At 40.3% G+C, this 16,502-nt stretch overlaps 1 protein-coding gene across 2 annotated transcripts in view; it reads right to left on the bottom strand.

Moving 5' to 3' along the window:
- AGPAT5 (1-acylglycerol-3-phosphate O-acyltransferase 5) overlaps positions 1 to 16,502 on the bottom strand; it is a 52,370-nt gene that overhangs the window by 21,384 nt on the left and 14,484 nt on the right. Inside the window, exons 2-5 of one of the 2 annotated variants that reach the window (XM_084759654.1) lie at positions 14,517 to 14,687; positions 11,230 to 11,299; positions 4,158 to 4,273; positions 1,104 to 1,193 (exon numbers count right to left, since the gene is read on the bottom strand). In XM_084759654.1, the coding sequence (XP_084615780.1) occupies positions 1,104 to 1,193; positions 4,158 to 4,273; positions 11,230 to 11,299; positions 14,517 to 14,564 (324 nt within the window). In that variant the 5' untranslated portion in view covers positions 14,565 to 14,687. The remainder of the gene's footprint in view (positions 1 to 1,103; positions 1,194 to 4,157; positions 4,274 to 11,229; positions 11,300 to 14,516; positions 14,688 to 16,502) is intronic. The other variant, XM_084759653.1, reaches the window with a different exon arrangement.

Genomic DNA, 16,502 nt, shown 5'->3' with positions numbered 1-16,502 from the left:
AGAGGTACATAAATGCACACCTTCACACTTCCCATGTTCAGAAAGTACAATTCTGTCTTCTGAAGATATTAAAAAACAATTCCACTAAATTCCATACCATTTGAAACTAGGGCATCCCCTTTTCAGTGTCATGCTTACTCTCTTGGACTCACGGGACATGGAGAAAGGGCCGCTGCTCATCTCATTACACCCTATTCCCACCAACTCCAAATTAGGTGTAGCGTCCTACTTGGAGCATCCTAGACATGCACAAGTAAACAGTGATCATACCAAAGTATGCTGCTGCCTGGTAAGTGGAGGGCATGAGGGAAGGGGGAAGGGAAGCCGATGAGAGGAAAAAAGAAAAAGAACTCTCCAAGTCACCGCCATCAGGGTGGTCTGTACAGAGAAAAAGCCATGGGAAAAGGCATTCGGCAACAATTAGTGCCTTTTTTTTTTTTTGAGACAGGTAGTCTTGGTTGTCCTGGACTCATGTTATAGACCAGGCTGATCTTGAACTCACAGAGATCTGCCTGCCTCTGCCTCCGCAAGTGCTGGGAAGTGCTGGGATTACAGGTTCAATTAGCATTCTTGATTTGAATTATTTTTCCCCTTTATGGAGAAACATTCTATAAAATACTCACACTGAATGATATTTCATTAGGAGACTCTTTGTTTTGTTTTTGTTTTTTTGCAAACCCTAGTCTATACAAAACAAAACAAAAAAACACCCAAATTTACACAGAAAGAAAGCAATTGCTTCTTCTAGAACTAAATCTCATGTGAAGACTAGCTCTTAGGGCTTAAATGTAAGGCTGCCAGTGAACCTCCATTCTCTGCAGACTATAGGGCAAGCTCTTGTTCTTCCTGGGTCAGTGCTGGCAGGGAACAGGAAGAAACCGCAGTCATTTGCAGCCATCTTCCCTGACAGCCAGAGGACAGTTTATCTCAATGGAACTCTGAATCAGTTTCATTCATTCCACATGAGGTAATATATTTTCAAAATGACTTAGATTTTATTTACATTCTGGTCATAGCCCCACCCCTCCTTTCCTCCCAGGCCCACCCTCCCCTATTTTAATTTCTTAAATTGCAAACTGAGTTGAGAAATGGAAACCTCTTACTGGTGTTCCTGCGTTCACGTAGCTCTGCAGCTTCTTTCTCATTTCTTTTTCATTAAAATTGGCACTTCGTTTTACAAAAATTCCTCCATGCTGGTACATAAAAAAGAAAAAGAAAGAGAAAAAAGAACAATTACTCTTTAAATAACTAATCGCCATACTCATTAAAAAGGGGGAACATTCCTTCATTGCTGGTAGGAGTGCAAACTTGTACAACAACTTTGGAAATCAATCTGGCGCTTTCTCAGAAAACTGGGAACAGGGCTTCCTCAAGACCCAGCTATTCCACTCCTTGGAATATACCCAAAAGATGCTCCACCACACAAGGACGTATGCTCAACCATGTTCACAGCAGCCTTATTCGTAATAGTCAGTATCTGGAAATAACCTAGATGTCCTTCAGTCAAAGAATAGATAAAGAAACTGTGGTACATCTACACTAGGGAATACTACTCAGCTATTAAGAACAAGGACATCCTGAAAATTGCAGGCAAATGGATAGAACTAGAACTGATCATCCGCAGTGAGGTGACCCAGACCTAGAAAGATGCACATGGTATATACTCACTTATAATTGGATGCTAGCCCAACAGTGATGTCCCCTGAAAGTCTTCACTTAGCAGGAGATTGGGATAGATGTTGGGACTTCCTATTGGGACTTCAGGTGAGAGAGGTATGGGAGAATGGGGAAATAGAAGGATCCAGAAGGTCCTGGAACCCTACAAGAAGACCATCAAGGCTGGTGGATTTGGACCCGGGGAGGGGGGTTCTGCTCAAACTACTGTACCAACCAAGGACAATGCATGCAGCAAACCCAGAACCCCTATTCAGATCTAGCCAACAGACAGTACATTCTCCACAGTTGTGTGGAGAGTGAGGACTGACTCTGCCATGAACTCTTGTGTCCCTGTTTGACTACTTCTCCTTGGTGGGGAGGCCTGGTGGCACTCAGAGGAAGGGTAAGCAGGCTACCAAAATGAGACCTGATAGGCTGTGATCATATGGTGGGGGAGGTGGTCCTCTTCTCTCACAGACCTTGGGGAGGGGAATAGGGTGAAGGAGGGAGGGAGGGGGGAATGGGAAGATACAAGTGAGGGGATAACAATTGAGATATAATCTGAATAAATTATTTAATTTTTAAAAAAGGTGACTATACTTGCAATGAGTAAAGTATAAAACTACATTTTAGAACTAAAACTATAGTTAATATTTAAATATTGGCAACTACACAATATGTAACTGAAAATTCTATTTCTACAGAACTCAAGTAAAACCGCATGATGTACTGTACTGGAAAATACACAACCATTTCATTTTTCAGTAGTTAAAAGATTCTTTCTTTAAAAAATTTTAATTCAAAAGCCTTTTATGATAGATCCTAACTCACTGATTTCTACCGTCATTAATAGAGTCTGTCAACAATATCCTCAAAATGTCCACACTCTCAGAACTGGAGAGATGGCCCAGCTGATATGAGCACTTTCAGAGACCAGAGTTTGGTTCCCAGCACCCACATAGTCACAAGCATCCATAGCTCAGCTGCAGGAGACTCAGGGTCTTGTTCTAACCTTCATGGGCACCAGGAGTACATACACATAAGACATTCAATCACATAAAGTAAAGTGAAGTAAAAGTAATAAATAAGTAAAATGGGCCACAGGCCAGCAGGGAAGAATATAAAAAATAAAAATTTTTAAAAGTCTACACCTACAACCTTTAGGAAATTAAAAATATGGATTAAGTACTAGGAATATGATATATATATACAAGACACTCAATCACATACAATGAATTAAAAATAATAATTAATCAGTAGACCAGGAGAGACGGACATTTAAAAAACAATTAAAAAAATGCCTACACTCACAACCTTTAGAAAATTAAAACATGGACTCAGCTACAGAGATTTATGTGACATCATTATGGACTAAATTTTGTTCCCCTCAAATTCTTATATTAAAGCCCCAAATGCCACAGTGACTGTATATGGAGATAGGGTCTTTAAGAAAAATAATTACAGCTAAGTGAATTAATTAACAGCTGTGGCCCTGCTAGTGGAACACACACCAAGAATGCACATATGTGGGAAAAGGGCAGCTCATAACACAAGGAGAAGGCTGCGGTCTGCAAGCCAAAAGAGTGGGTGCTGGGAGAAAGTAGCAGCACCTCCACCTTGATCCTGGGGAGACTGTCAGCCTTCAGAAATGTGACAGAATGCATTTCTTCACACACACACACACACACACACACACACACACACACACACACACACACCTGAGCTCAGGACCTGGTTTTATCTCCTATCCATCACTCACTCACTTACTAGATTTGAATCAATTTCCTAACATTATTGCCAAATTCTGTGCCCTTTCCATTTAACTATGTGAAACCAGATATGTAGATACACACCATTAAGAACCCCATATAAGAGCTGGGGGACACGGAATAGCTCATTTGGGAAAGTACTTGTCTCACAAGTATGCAGACCCACGTTTGGACCCCTAGATCCATGTGAAGAGCAAGGCACAGCAGCACACACTTGTACTCTAGGGCAAGGTGCAGAACAGATAGATCCCAGGGGCTCACTGGCTGGCTAGCCTGGTCAACTTGGCAGAAGTCTAGGAAGGTACCTCAAGAGAAACACCCATAATTGTGTTGAAAAGTGTCCTTTGACTTCCATATGCATCCATAAGTGCACATGAGCATGCACATGTGGCATGCACACACATAGGAGGACCCCACCTGTCAGAGGTCTAGGGGAGGGGAATAGATCAGAAGAGGTGGGGATGAGAATAGGAATATAAAAGTGAGGGGATTACAATTAGGATGTAATGTGAATAAATTATAATAAAAAAAATAAGCCATTAAAAGTCATTTTTAAAAAGTCTGGACTAAGGATGTAACTCAGTAGACCATTTTGCCTAGCATGCATGCAGCATCATGTTCAATCACTAGTACCACAAAACAAACAAACAAACAAACAAACAAACAAAAAATCAGATATATTTTCATTAAATTGTGTTAAATTTAAAACAAAAAAGCAAAGACAAAGGTTACCTGAGCGAAGTAGAACCCATACAGTGGAAGCCATCTTAACCCGTCTTTCAGCACATAGCGCACATGTCCAAGGGCATTTTGCCGGGCGGCCAACATGTCCGCAACAATCCAGTCAACTGTAAGACAGAACCCAGTCAGTACATTACTAGCCAAAGTCAACGTCAACCTTACCCTCACAGGAAAAAAAAATCTCTTCTTCACAGCACTGCCTTTGTAATATATCCTGAAAATATGACTATGGAAGCAGAGGCAGAAGGGTCACAAGCTCAAATCCAATATGGTCTACAAAGCAAGTCCCAGGCCCACTGGGGCAACACAGCAAGACCTAGTCTTTAAAATGCCTTTTAATTTTTAAAAAGAAAACACGGTTACAATGCTTAAAACAAAGCTAATTCCAGATACATAAAACAAAACTAATCTAAACAAAACTCAAGTCAAGAAGGAGTGTCTGTTCCTGTTTGGTTTTTTGAGACAGGGTTTCTCTGTAGCTCTGGTTTTCTTGAAACTTGCTCTGTAGACAGGCTGGCCAGGAACTCACAGGGCTCTGCCTGCCACTCCCTACTGAGTACTGGGATTAAAAGCTTTTCCAATTTCTTAGAAGGATTTCAAGGATAAAACACAAGTTATAAAATACAGGGGCTGTAGATACTTTGTTCAGTGGGTAAGGACACTTGCTGCTCTTGCAGGCCTGGTACCCACATGGCAGCTGTGCCCCTATCTCCAGTTCTGATGGATATGATGCCCTCCCGAGCTCCAAGTACACCAGGCATATGCACAATGTACATGCATATATGCAAGGACTCAAACATAGACATTAAAATAAATAACAAATGTTTAAAAGTTAAAAATGCTGAGTAACCCAACAACCCAAATACTGAGTAACCCTTAATTAACTTTTAATTAAGGTTAAAAAGCAAAAATGTTTCTTTTTTAATGAAGAATGGTCAATTATAAACAAAAAATGGCAAATGAAACAAGTGTAGCTAAATATTCAATATACACAATGTCTGGTAAAAGGCACCACATTACATCTTTACTAATGACTTCCTGGATACAGTGTTCAGTTGTAACAGCACCCAAACAAGGGTCAGATGTGACTTACAATAGTGCTAGGTAGATATGCATTCCTTATTTCCCAGCTTTTGAAACTTGGGTTGCAATCCTTTAAGGGGTCAGATAACTGATTTTAGGGGTTGAAAAAAATTTGTGAATAAAAGATTGTTTTTTAAACAAGCAATGAGCAAATTTAATTCAAATTCACATACATAATGACTCAGGTGTTTCTGGCATCTCTCCCCATGCTCCACTGTGCAGTGCCAGAACACGCAACACACGTACTTCTCACTGCAGTGCTGGCTGTCGCACCATGCAGTGCCAGAGACATGACTCACATTCAAGCCCACTAGAATGCTATTGAGTGCAGTGCGTTTACTATGCATACAAAGCTTTCTGCTGTTGTAGGAATATAGCAGTTTAACGACAGAAAAAACTATTTCATCACTATTGTTCTTTAGCATGTAAGTACCAAACCAGTGTAACTTTTGATTGTATTACATTAGAATGTTTGGGTTTTACAACTGCTAAATTGTTGACTTGAGTTTCATTAAATGAATTTTGACCTAGGATTAGAACGGAATTTCAAACAATTTCTAAAATGGCACTAAGCATATTTCGGCCATGTTGCATTATGTGTTTAGGAAACAATATTCTTAGCACTGGCAACTACAAAATCAAAATCCTGATGAACTCTGAGAACATTGAAATGGTCTACATCCTACAGTATCAAGTATTCAGCCAGAGTGCAGTCCTCAGATACAAATGCATCCATCTCATTAGTACTCAGATTGCTCTTCATCTTTAATAAATGATAAAATTCTATGTATTTAAAAATACAATTCTGTACTACTTATTATCAGTCAATCTTTGACTATATTACACTTATATACTGGGGTCATGTAAAACTTATGGTGAAATAAATCAAGAGAAATAAGAAAGTGTCCTGAGAAGCAGAAAAAGTTAAGACTTGAGAATTAAATGGTTGCAGATACCTTCCATGAGAATGGAAGCATGAAAATGAGAGGCCAGGAAGAGTTGCTAGGATGTAGAGAGGAATTCAAGGGTGTGACTAGGGAAGTTTTTGAGAATCTGAAATGAAGTGTATTTGGGCCATGAAAATGAGAACAAATGGAGTCAATTAGAAGAGACATTTAATTTACCACAGCAACAGCCAGGCTGACAGCACAGGCCTGCAATACCAGCTCCTTGGGAGACTGAAGCAGAAGGATCATGAGTTCAAGGCCCACTGAGGTAACTAGTAAAACAATGTCTCAAAGTAAAACTTAAAAAGGACTGGGGGTACAGCTCAGTGATGGAGTGCACCCACATATGAGCATGGCCCTGGGTTCTAGCCTTGCACAGAAGGAAGTTGTGGGTGGGGTGGGAGGGGGGAACAAGCACACGGTAGGAAGTATTATAAAGCCTGGAGTTAAGAGTTTATCAAAATGGGGCACTTTTCCACAGCTATAGTATAATTCTTGACCATTTAAAATTCTTTCCTACTGCATATACAGTGGGATATACTAGAATTATATCACTTTAAATGTGAATAATCAAGTTTCTACAAAATCTTAACTTTTAATTTTTTTGAAAAAGGATTTTATCATTTATACAGTATTCTGCCTGCATGTATACCTGCAAGCCAGAAGAAGGCACCAGATCTCATTATAGATGGCTATGAGCCACCATGTGGTTGCTGGAAATGGAACTCAGGACCCCTGGAAGAACAGCTAGTGCTCTTAACCTCTGAGCCATCTCTCTAACCCTTAACTTTTACATTTTAAAGGTATTACAAAACAAAGTTATCTCTATCTCTATCTTGGGAAATAACCAAACCTGTGAGAAAAATATCTAATATAACAGTTGCCTATACGAGCACTGAGAACTCTGTGAAAGCGCTATGCTAGCGGCTCTCAGCCTTCCTATTGCTAAGAACCTTTAATTATTTCCTCAGGTAGTGCTGACCCCAACCATAACATTATTTTGTTGCTGTTCCATAACTGTAATTTTGCTACTCTTATGATTCATAATGTAAATATCTGATATGCAGGATATCTGATATGCAAGCTGCAAATAGTTTGCGACCCACAGCTTGAAAACCACTGCTCCGTGGAGTTCCCTGAACAGTGCATATCCTGGCTATAAATGAGAAAAATATCTGAAAGCCAAATTTGGTTCTTTTCCTGAGATTTTACTTTTTAAAACTTAAGGAACAATAACTCCATTTTTATATTTAAATAGCAGTTATATTTTGGACTCTGATGCACCTTCTAAAAACTAAGAGACTACATAAATATTTTAAAATATGTCATGCATACAAGATAAACTGCCCTGAACCATGACCTTAAATTTGAAAAATTTTAGTAAAAACACTTTAAGAAGTGACTTCAAGCTGGGCACAATGCGAGGCCTTTAATCTCAGAGCTGGGTAGACTGAGGCAGGCCAATCTCTGTGAGTTCAAAGCAAGCCTGGTCTGTATGTCAAGTCTCAGGCCAGATGGGGCTATATAGTAAGACCTTGTCCCAAATAAAAAAGACGTATAGACAAGCAAAGGATACAACACAGATTCAACATGTGCACTCTACTTACACATACTGAGGTTCAGAGATAACACTGGATTAAAACATAGGAGGGAATGTATTGCATTCACACGAATATTTATATTTTGTGTTCTTGCAAGAATAATTTAATTTGGGAAAGTTAGAACTCTTTTGTAGTGATCCTGATAAGGCATGTTTCTCTTACCTTGAAGAGAGGAGAACAGGCAAATAAACCTTATTTTCCTCATCTGTATAGCTGTGCCTCATTAGTTTCTAACTCTTAGGGTTACGGTATATGATACATCACCCACACTACTGCTAAATGGCACCCATATGCCAGGCACTGTGCTGGGATTATGAATGTAACTATGTGTATACTGCTTTAAAGCTTGTATCAGTAAGTATCCCTCACATATGACTGACAGGCTCAGAGAGCCTAGGCACTCTGCCCATTGCCACAGAGCCTACAGCACAAGCACACGTGAGCAGGGCTCCCAGAATGCAAAACCCTCAGCTTTTTTTTTTTTTTACCATCCACTCAATCATACATAGTATTAGATAGGAAACTGCCACCTAAACCAAATGAGCAGTAATGAAGTTTAAAACGTAGTCAGTGCCAAAAGCAGACAAGAGGGGCGGGGGATCACAACTCTGGAGTCCAAAGTTTACGTAAGTAAGGATGTAGAGACAGCTAGGACTCCAAGTAAAAGCCATCAACTGAGAGAGACTAATATAAATGTCGACTCTATGAGCATCAGGCCAACAAGTGCTAGACAAGGGTCACAGCTGGATCAGCAGCAGTCCCTGAAATACTTTCTGTGAATTAAGTTTTCAGAGACATTCCACTGTGATTAAATCTTTACCTAAATATGTCAGGCCAAGGAACCAAACCCACACGGGGTTGCTGGGCTTTGGAATCCTCTGGAAGCCTGCAAATTCTTACTTGAGCAGTTTTCTCAGAGAAGACTCCATACCTTCTTCCATCATATACAGACTAACATGCAATTCTAATGTCATTTCTCTGGTATGTTGCCAAGTTGTAGGTTTTTAAAGGTATTCAAAGTGTAGCCTCCTTAGGTTGTGCTACACTAAGCAGAAAGGTTTGTGTTTAACATGCAAGTGAGTCTGGTTGCTTTCCTCAAGTTGGGGGAAAAAGAGTTCTCAGACCCCCAAAGCGTCAGTTTTAGAGCAGGTCTCTTGGAGGTAGGGTTGGGGATATCCCTCTAGGCTAAGAAAGGAATTGGCTTAGTGTGGCCTGGCTTGAATCTCTTGCTTCCTGAATTACCTTCAAATCCCAATATCTGCGGCTCACTCACAATGCTTTTCCTGAGGCCTTTCCTGAGGCCTGCTCTAAAGGAATACGAAGGCCAGCACTGACAGCAGTGACATAATACCGACAGCTAGCTCCTCAGCATCCCTGTTACTGCACGGCCCTGGGGAGTGCTAGAGTGTGTGGTTCCACATGTCCCTGCTAGGATTGCAGTTCCCTTAAGGAAAGGTCATTTCCATAAAACTCAGAAGAAAGAAATTGAGGGGAAACTCTACTGAAAGGAACCTGCATGGGATCAGCAGAAAAGGCAACGTGTTAGAAAGGACGCTGCCATGGCCCATGCTCCATCCTGGGGCCATTTGGATACTTGAGTAAGGTTAAAAAAACAACTCTCCTCAACAACAAGAGAAAGGTTGGCATGTCTGGACAGGCCTGTTAGAAGCAGACAGTCATCCTGGGCTGTTCTGTGGTTCTGGTCAAAGGCAAATGCAGAGTTTGAATCAGTCTCATGGAAATGACCCAGGATAAAAATCTGATGTCACAATCCCTCTCAAGGTTTTGAGCTTCAGCATTGCCCCATCAGTCTCATAAATTCACCAGTGTGCCAAACAAAGAACAACTCATTTCAGCTCTTTTACCTCTGTGTTAGCTACAGGCAAGCTGTACAAAAGCAAAAAAAAAAAAAAAAAAAAAAAAAAAAAAATCCTGACAAGGTGGCTGATAGGAGAATAAAGCCATAGGACAAGTAACTCTCCATTCCGAGTATTATCACTGGTCATGTGCCTTTAGCTTTGGGACTCTACCTACTGTACTTTTCAAAGTAATGAAAATGAAACATAGATGGTTTGCATCCAAAGTAGCCATGGTTTAGAAAATCCATGCAGGGAGATTTTTGAAGGAAGTGAATTATTTGGAGAATTAAAGCACATTGTATCCAATCACTTGGCCCCTTGGCTTAGGCCCTGCACCTGTGAGGAGCCTCATGTGGAGGACTTTCATGAAGGGACCACAGGACTCAATATATAATTTTCACAATTGATTGATTATCATTCAAAAAGAGATAGTTTTAAGTATTTGACCTGACAGAAAGTAAATACAGTTCTGTACTGAAACTCGTCTTGTGATCTCTCTAATGGAAGAATAGCAAGCTAGAAACCAACAGGATTAGAGAGGCGACAGGAACTACAGCTAATTATAGCAACACCGTGCCCAGGAAATGAGCACCAATAAGCAGCTTAATAATAATCAAACATACAGAGTGCAAACAGTGGTGGCATTACAACTGTGATCCATTGCTCCAGAGTCTGAGTCAGGAGAATTGTGAGTTTGAGGGCAGTCTGGGCAACATGGCAAGAATATGTCTCAAAGTAAATAAGATGCTAGGCAAGGAATTAATAATTAAAATGTATACACTTGGATCCACCAATTCTATTTCTAGAAATACAACTTACAAACAGAAGTGAATAGACTAAAAAGCTATTCCAGGAAATGAAGGAGATTTAAGAAAATAGCCTATTACATGAAAAAGAGAAGCCTAGAAAAAACCCATACCTTTCACACTACTGATGTTACAAAAAAGAGTAAAATAAAATTACACAGCTAGATTAAAAATCTCAGATAATTCAAATGGTACAACAACATCCACCTCACTTTGTTTAAATATATAAGATTAGTATTTTTAAGGCTGGAGACAAGGCTCGGCAGTTAAGAGTTCACATTTCTCTTTCAGAGCATCCCAGTTTAGTTCTGCAAACTCATACAGGGCAGCTATCAGCCACCTGTAACTCAAGCTCCAGAGAGGATCTGATGTTCTTCTGACTTCCACAGGCAAGTGTACTCACACGCTCAAACCCATAAACAAATACATATACACATAACACAACTAATTAAATATATGAACTTAAGATATTATTTTGATGAGCTCGGGGTGTAGCTCTGATAGTACAGTGTTTGCCTGGCTTGCATGAAGCCTTGGATTTAATCCCCAGCACCAGATAAGCCAAGCACACAAAGCACCTGTAATTCCTGTACCTAGAGCTAAGGGCAGATGTATCACAAGTTCAAAATAATTCTCAGCAACTTAGGGAGTAAGAGGCCACTCTGGGTCACATGAAATCCTGTCTCTAAAATGTGTGTGTGTGTGTATCTTTTATTATCATTACCAACTGTAGAAAACCCCAAATTTCATGCAAATGAAATACAAACCTGTGCATTGATGATTTGCTAAATATATTACATTTTCTTTATTTTTTGGCAAATCTCCATATAGCAATATCTAAAAGAGAAGACAAAAAGAATCATTACTTTGATAATTTAAAACATGTGCATGAAATTACAAAAAAAGACAGACAGAAAAAAAGAAGAGGAAAGAATGTGGAAGAAAACTGACAAGTGTGGGAAGGATTATAAGCTTTGTCACAGGTGAAAGTAGTCTTGGTGGGCTTTGCCCTTGGACACACCACGGATACTCCCTGAGATTAACCTTGAGATAGACTGGGTGGAGCCATCCTGGGCCTAGAATTCAGGAAGGGGACCAAGGGACTCCACCTGGACTATTGTTTCTAATCGACCCTCAATGGGAGAGGGAGACCACCCCTTGCACGGGAGAGACAGGCAGGTGGAGAGGACAGAGAGGAGCAGCAGGTTCAGACTGGGCTTGAGCGCAGGTGGATTGGGAAGAGGATCAGCAACAGGCCAGACCAGTGTGCAGGCCAGAGACACCTAGGGACCCGTTCCGTGGAACGGATACCGGAAGGTTCACTCTTGATTCCCTTTAACCTTTTTTTTTTCCTTCTTGTGTAAGCTAGTTGGGTTGTATAATAAAGTTTAATTGTTAAGAAACAGAGCCAACAGACAAGCCCACAATATAACTAGCTCTGTCCATGACTAACAAACATCAGAGTTCTCTTTGGAGCCTCACACACCATAAATAGCTCATACTCATAAAGCACTTAAATATAGGACAGGTTAGTAATCATAAAGTAAGACAGAATGACTCATATCCCCTAAGAAAAATGCACAAGAACTTATTGATTGTTAATAATATAGAAAACTTCATAGAGCAGTAAAAGACATACATAACTGTAATGTGACATAACACAAATATTATGAAAATACTCTATATTTTAAGGATCTGTAAAATGAAAAGCTGGTGTATTCATTGCGTATGTTTTAGCAAATGAGATGAAAGGGTTTCTGAACATAAGACCAAATGAAAGCCATGTGTTGGAGTTAGTACACCTATGTGTGAAACAAAACTCAGGCCAAGGAGCTAGGAGACTAGAATAGGGAGGCCAGAAGGTCTCTCTGAGCTGGAACATCAAGTCAGGATCTCATGCAGGCCAAGTTGGCCTCCGCCTCCTGAGTGCTGGGACTGTAGCATGTGCCCCTATACCTGACTACATCTTATTTCAAACCAAGTGATAAGGACAGGTGTTCACTGCACTAGTTCTGTTCTGTAAGTCTTACTATTCAATGATAAAGAAAGGGACTTCAAGGGAAAGAATGACTGCTAATGCTCATTTGTTTTCTCTCTTTGGGGTACTTTGAACTGATTGTTGCTCTTATAATTTATCATTAAGGATTATACAAAAGTTAGTTAAGGCTTTGGGGTCTACCATACCTGAAAGGATTACCTTCTTAGTTTTGAAACTACTCACAAACACCTTAAGAACAACAACAAGAAGACACTAACAAGCCCTCTGTAAAACAATACAGCTACATGATCTAAAGTTAGGATGCCAAGGACTTGAGAGTAAGGCTTCTGCTACCTTTCTAAGAAAACTGCACAGTGAAGTTTACAAACAGCATAAATAAATAAAACAAGTAGGTGACCAATGGTTAGTTGATCTGTGCAGGGTTAATGTTGGGGTGTCTACTCATGATCAATTGCTCTGCTCTTAGCAATAAACTAGAGCTATTTGAGGATCACTGGGTACACTTTAAAAGAATTACAGATGATTGGCAGTGTTTTTTCACATATATATGTTCTTTAGTGATATATGTAGCCTATAAGCTGAAGACAATACTCAAACTATAGAAAGATGTCGTTCTACCAGATGAGGTGATGCATGCCTGAAATCCCCAATACTTGAATGGCTAAAGCAGGAGGGTTAGGAATTTGAGGCCAGTCTGAGGCCAACCTAGCTAAACACACACACACACACACACACACACACACACACACACACACACACACACACATTGTCTCTGTCTGTCTCTCTGTCTCTCTATCTGTCTGTCTGTCTCTCCATTTATTAAAATGTGTCTTTTGAATGTAGATTGCAAACAAACCATTAAAAGACAGACCACATGATTAAAAAACATAGAACTTCAAGGTTGTTCTTTATCAGACTGTGTCTAGTTTAAAAATAAAGCAAGCATAATGAGGGCTAGAAAAGAAAGCACAAAGTAAGTGCTATACCCACTATGGTCACAAACTAACACCATAGTTGTGGTCCCCCTCACTGGTAGAACACCTGCCTAGCATGGCAGAAGTCCTAGGGTCACAATCTAGCAATGTACACACATACACACACATACCCCCCCCCACACACACCCCACCCCACACACAAAGCCAATACGTGCAAGGACACTAGAAGTAAATGGAAGACTACCTGGCCCAGCAATGATTTTATACTTAGGTGAGACAAGGCATTAAAATAACAAGTTTCTTGGGAGGAAAATTCCTCATGATCAGTTAATGGCACAAGTTTTTTGTTCAAAACAAAGCAAAACTTGACGATCAGTTAATGGCAAGATCAGCTTAAGATTCTACACTTCTACCTTTAAAGCACCATAATTTTGTACTACTGTTTTTGGACACAAGCATGATTCTGCCTATTCTTATTTAGCTAGTTTTGTTTCTACCAATGAATTCCTCTAATCTTCAGAAAGCAAGCAAGCAAGAGAGGAGGGAGGGAGGGAGGGAGGGAGGGGCCACATGACACACGTTCAACAGAAAAGTCAGTGCAAGTAACTATACAGAACCTGTTTTTAAAAGTCAGCTGCTGCATTATGAGCATCACTTCTAAACAAAGTCTCCTGCTGTCTACAAACAGCTCTGCAGTGGTGTCCACATAAACAGTGAATTCAACTAGGTAAGAGGATGGAGAAATGCCACTCAAATGCTACATGAAAAGGAACAAAGTAGCATCAAGAACTTAAGTCACGAAGCTGGGAATATAGATAGCCCAGTTGATAAGAGTGCTTTCCCAGTGTACAGAAGGCTCCCACTCCTGCTTCCCAGACATAGTAATGCACACCTGGGAGGTGGAGCCAGAAGCAGCAGGAAACTTTATATATATTGAATTTGAAGCCATCCTGGGGTTCAAGAAAGCTCATTTCTCAAACAAACAAAAAACACCCACAACTTAATTCACATCCCTTTAAGAGATTTTATCTATGTACTTATGTATATAAAAACACAAGATTCAAATGCATATATGTATGCACACATAGATATTTTTTTGCCCATATGCACAATAGCTTACCAAGAGTTGCTGTTTCCAGATGAAATGTGAAAAGAGGCCAAAAAGCATTATCTCAGAGGAGAGATCTGAGCAACAGCCTCTTTTATTTTATTTAAACTACAAACTGCTTGGAATCCATAAAAACAAAGTCAAACTATAGAGCAGTCCTTGATGTGTAAAACTGGAGAAGATCTGAAAGCAAAGGGAAGGAACGAACTGTAAAACCTAAATAGATGCAAATCATTACAAGTACTTTGAATAGGCATTAATAAATCAGGAAAGAATACAAATAGTGTTTATGTATCTAATACACACAATTTTAAACCTTCTACATTTCTACAGTTGCAAGAATAAGTATTTCTATACAAAATGATTAAAATTTCTTGTCTTTTGAAGTTATGTATTTGGTTTTACACTTATTAACATGAAAAGGAAGAAAATATTTTAAAGATTTATTTTTAATTATATGTTAGGGGATATATGCACATGCAAGTGCTGTTGGGAATCCAGAAAAGGGCATCAGATCCCCTGGAGCTATAGTTACAGGTGGTTGTGAGGTGCTCGACATGGGTTCTGGAAACTGAACTCTGAACCAACGCAAAAGCTGACCCATCTCTATAGGCTCTAAAATTGTCCTTTAAAAGATAGAAATTTTAGCTGCGGGTGAGGGTGGTGAGATGTGGAGCAGACCTTTAATCCTAGCATCCAGGAGGCAGAAGCAGGAGGATCTCTTAGTTTGAGGCCAGCCTGGCCTACTGAGCAAGTTCCAGGACATTCTGGGCTATACAAAACAAACAAACAAACAAACAAATAAAAAACAAAAACAAAACTGTCTTGAAAACCCAAATAAATTAGATAGGTAGACAGACAGACAGACAGAAGGCAGACAGACAGATGCTGGAGTTTTTAGGGTGGCTAATGCACTTGCCATAGTATAGGAACTAGGTTTTAGGCCTCAGTGCGCTATAAATGCAAGCATGGTGGCCTGCCTGTAATCCAGCTCTAGGGAAGAACGACAGGGATCCCTGCAGGAGGCCAGTGAGCTACACTAGCTAAGTCAGTGAGCTCTAGGCTCAACTGAGAGAGCCTGCCTCAGTATGTAAGTGGGCAGCAATGAAAGAAGACATCTGACCCCAATCTGTGGTTGCCACACTGCCTGCACACACAAGCACCCAACGTACATGCAAACATGCATATTATATACATCTATACCACATATGCAAAAATATATCTCAAAATAATGCTATTACTATCATTTTTTAAATGTGGCTTTATCTGTATAAATATTTTGCCTATATGTATGTCTGCATACCACATGCTTGCCAGGTACCTGCAGAAGCCATAAAAAGTCATCAGATCCCTGGGAACTGGAGCTACAGATGGTTGTGAGCCACCATGTGGCTCCTGGGAATTGAACCTGGGTCCCTCCGGAAAAGCAGCCTGAGCCATCCCTGAACCAATTCTCCAGACCCAATTACTATTATTTTATTTACAAGTATATAATTAATTACATGGTTGTAGTGTTTTCAAATTTTAAAAAGCTAAGAAGCCAGGTACAGTAGCTCATACTTGTAACCCCAGCACTTAGGCGGCTGTGTCAGAAGGATGACATGACTATGAGGCCACCCCTGGCTTGCACAATGAGTTCCAGAGCAGTCTGGTCTGTAGAGTGGGGCTGGGGATTTCCTTTTAAGTTAAGAAGTTACCTGCTATCCTTCCTCTGAGTGCCTCCAGGCCTCCCCATCCAGGGGACGTGGTCAAATATGGGCACCAGAGTTTGTGTGAAAGTCAGCACCAGAGTTTGTGTGAAAGTCAGTCCCCACTCTCCACTCAACTTTGGAGAATGTCCTGTCCATTGGCTAGATCTGGGTAGGGGTTCAAAGTTTACTGCACGTATTGTCCTTGGCTGGTGCCATAGTTTGAGCAGGACCCCTGGGCCCAGATTCGCCCAAAATAATGTTCTTCTTGATACCCTATGAGCATATACAGGGGGAGGAGGTCCCCTTC

Source organism: Acomys minous (assembly GCF_964271855.1).
Source record: "Acomys minous genome assembly, chromosome: 15".
NCBI lineage: Eukaryota > Metazoa > Chordata > Mammalia > Rodentia > Muridae > Acomys > Acomys minous.
This window is presented reverse-complemented; position numbering and strand designations above follow the sequence as displayed.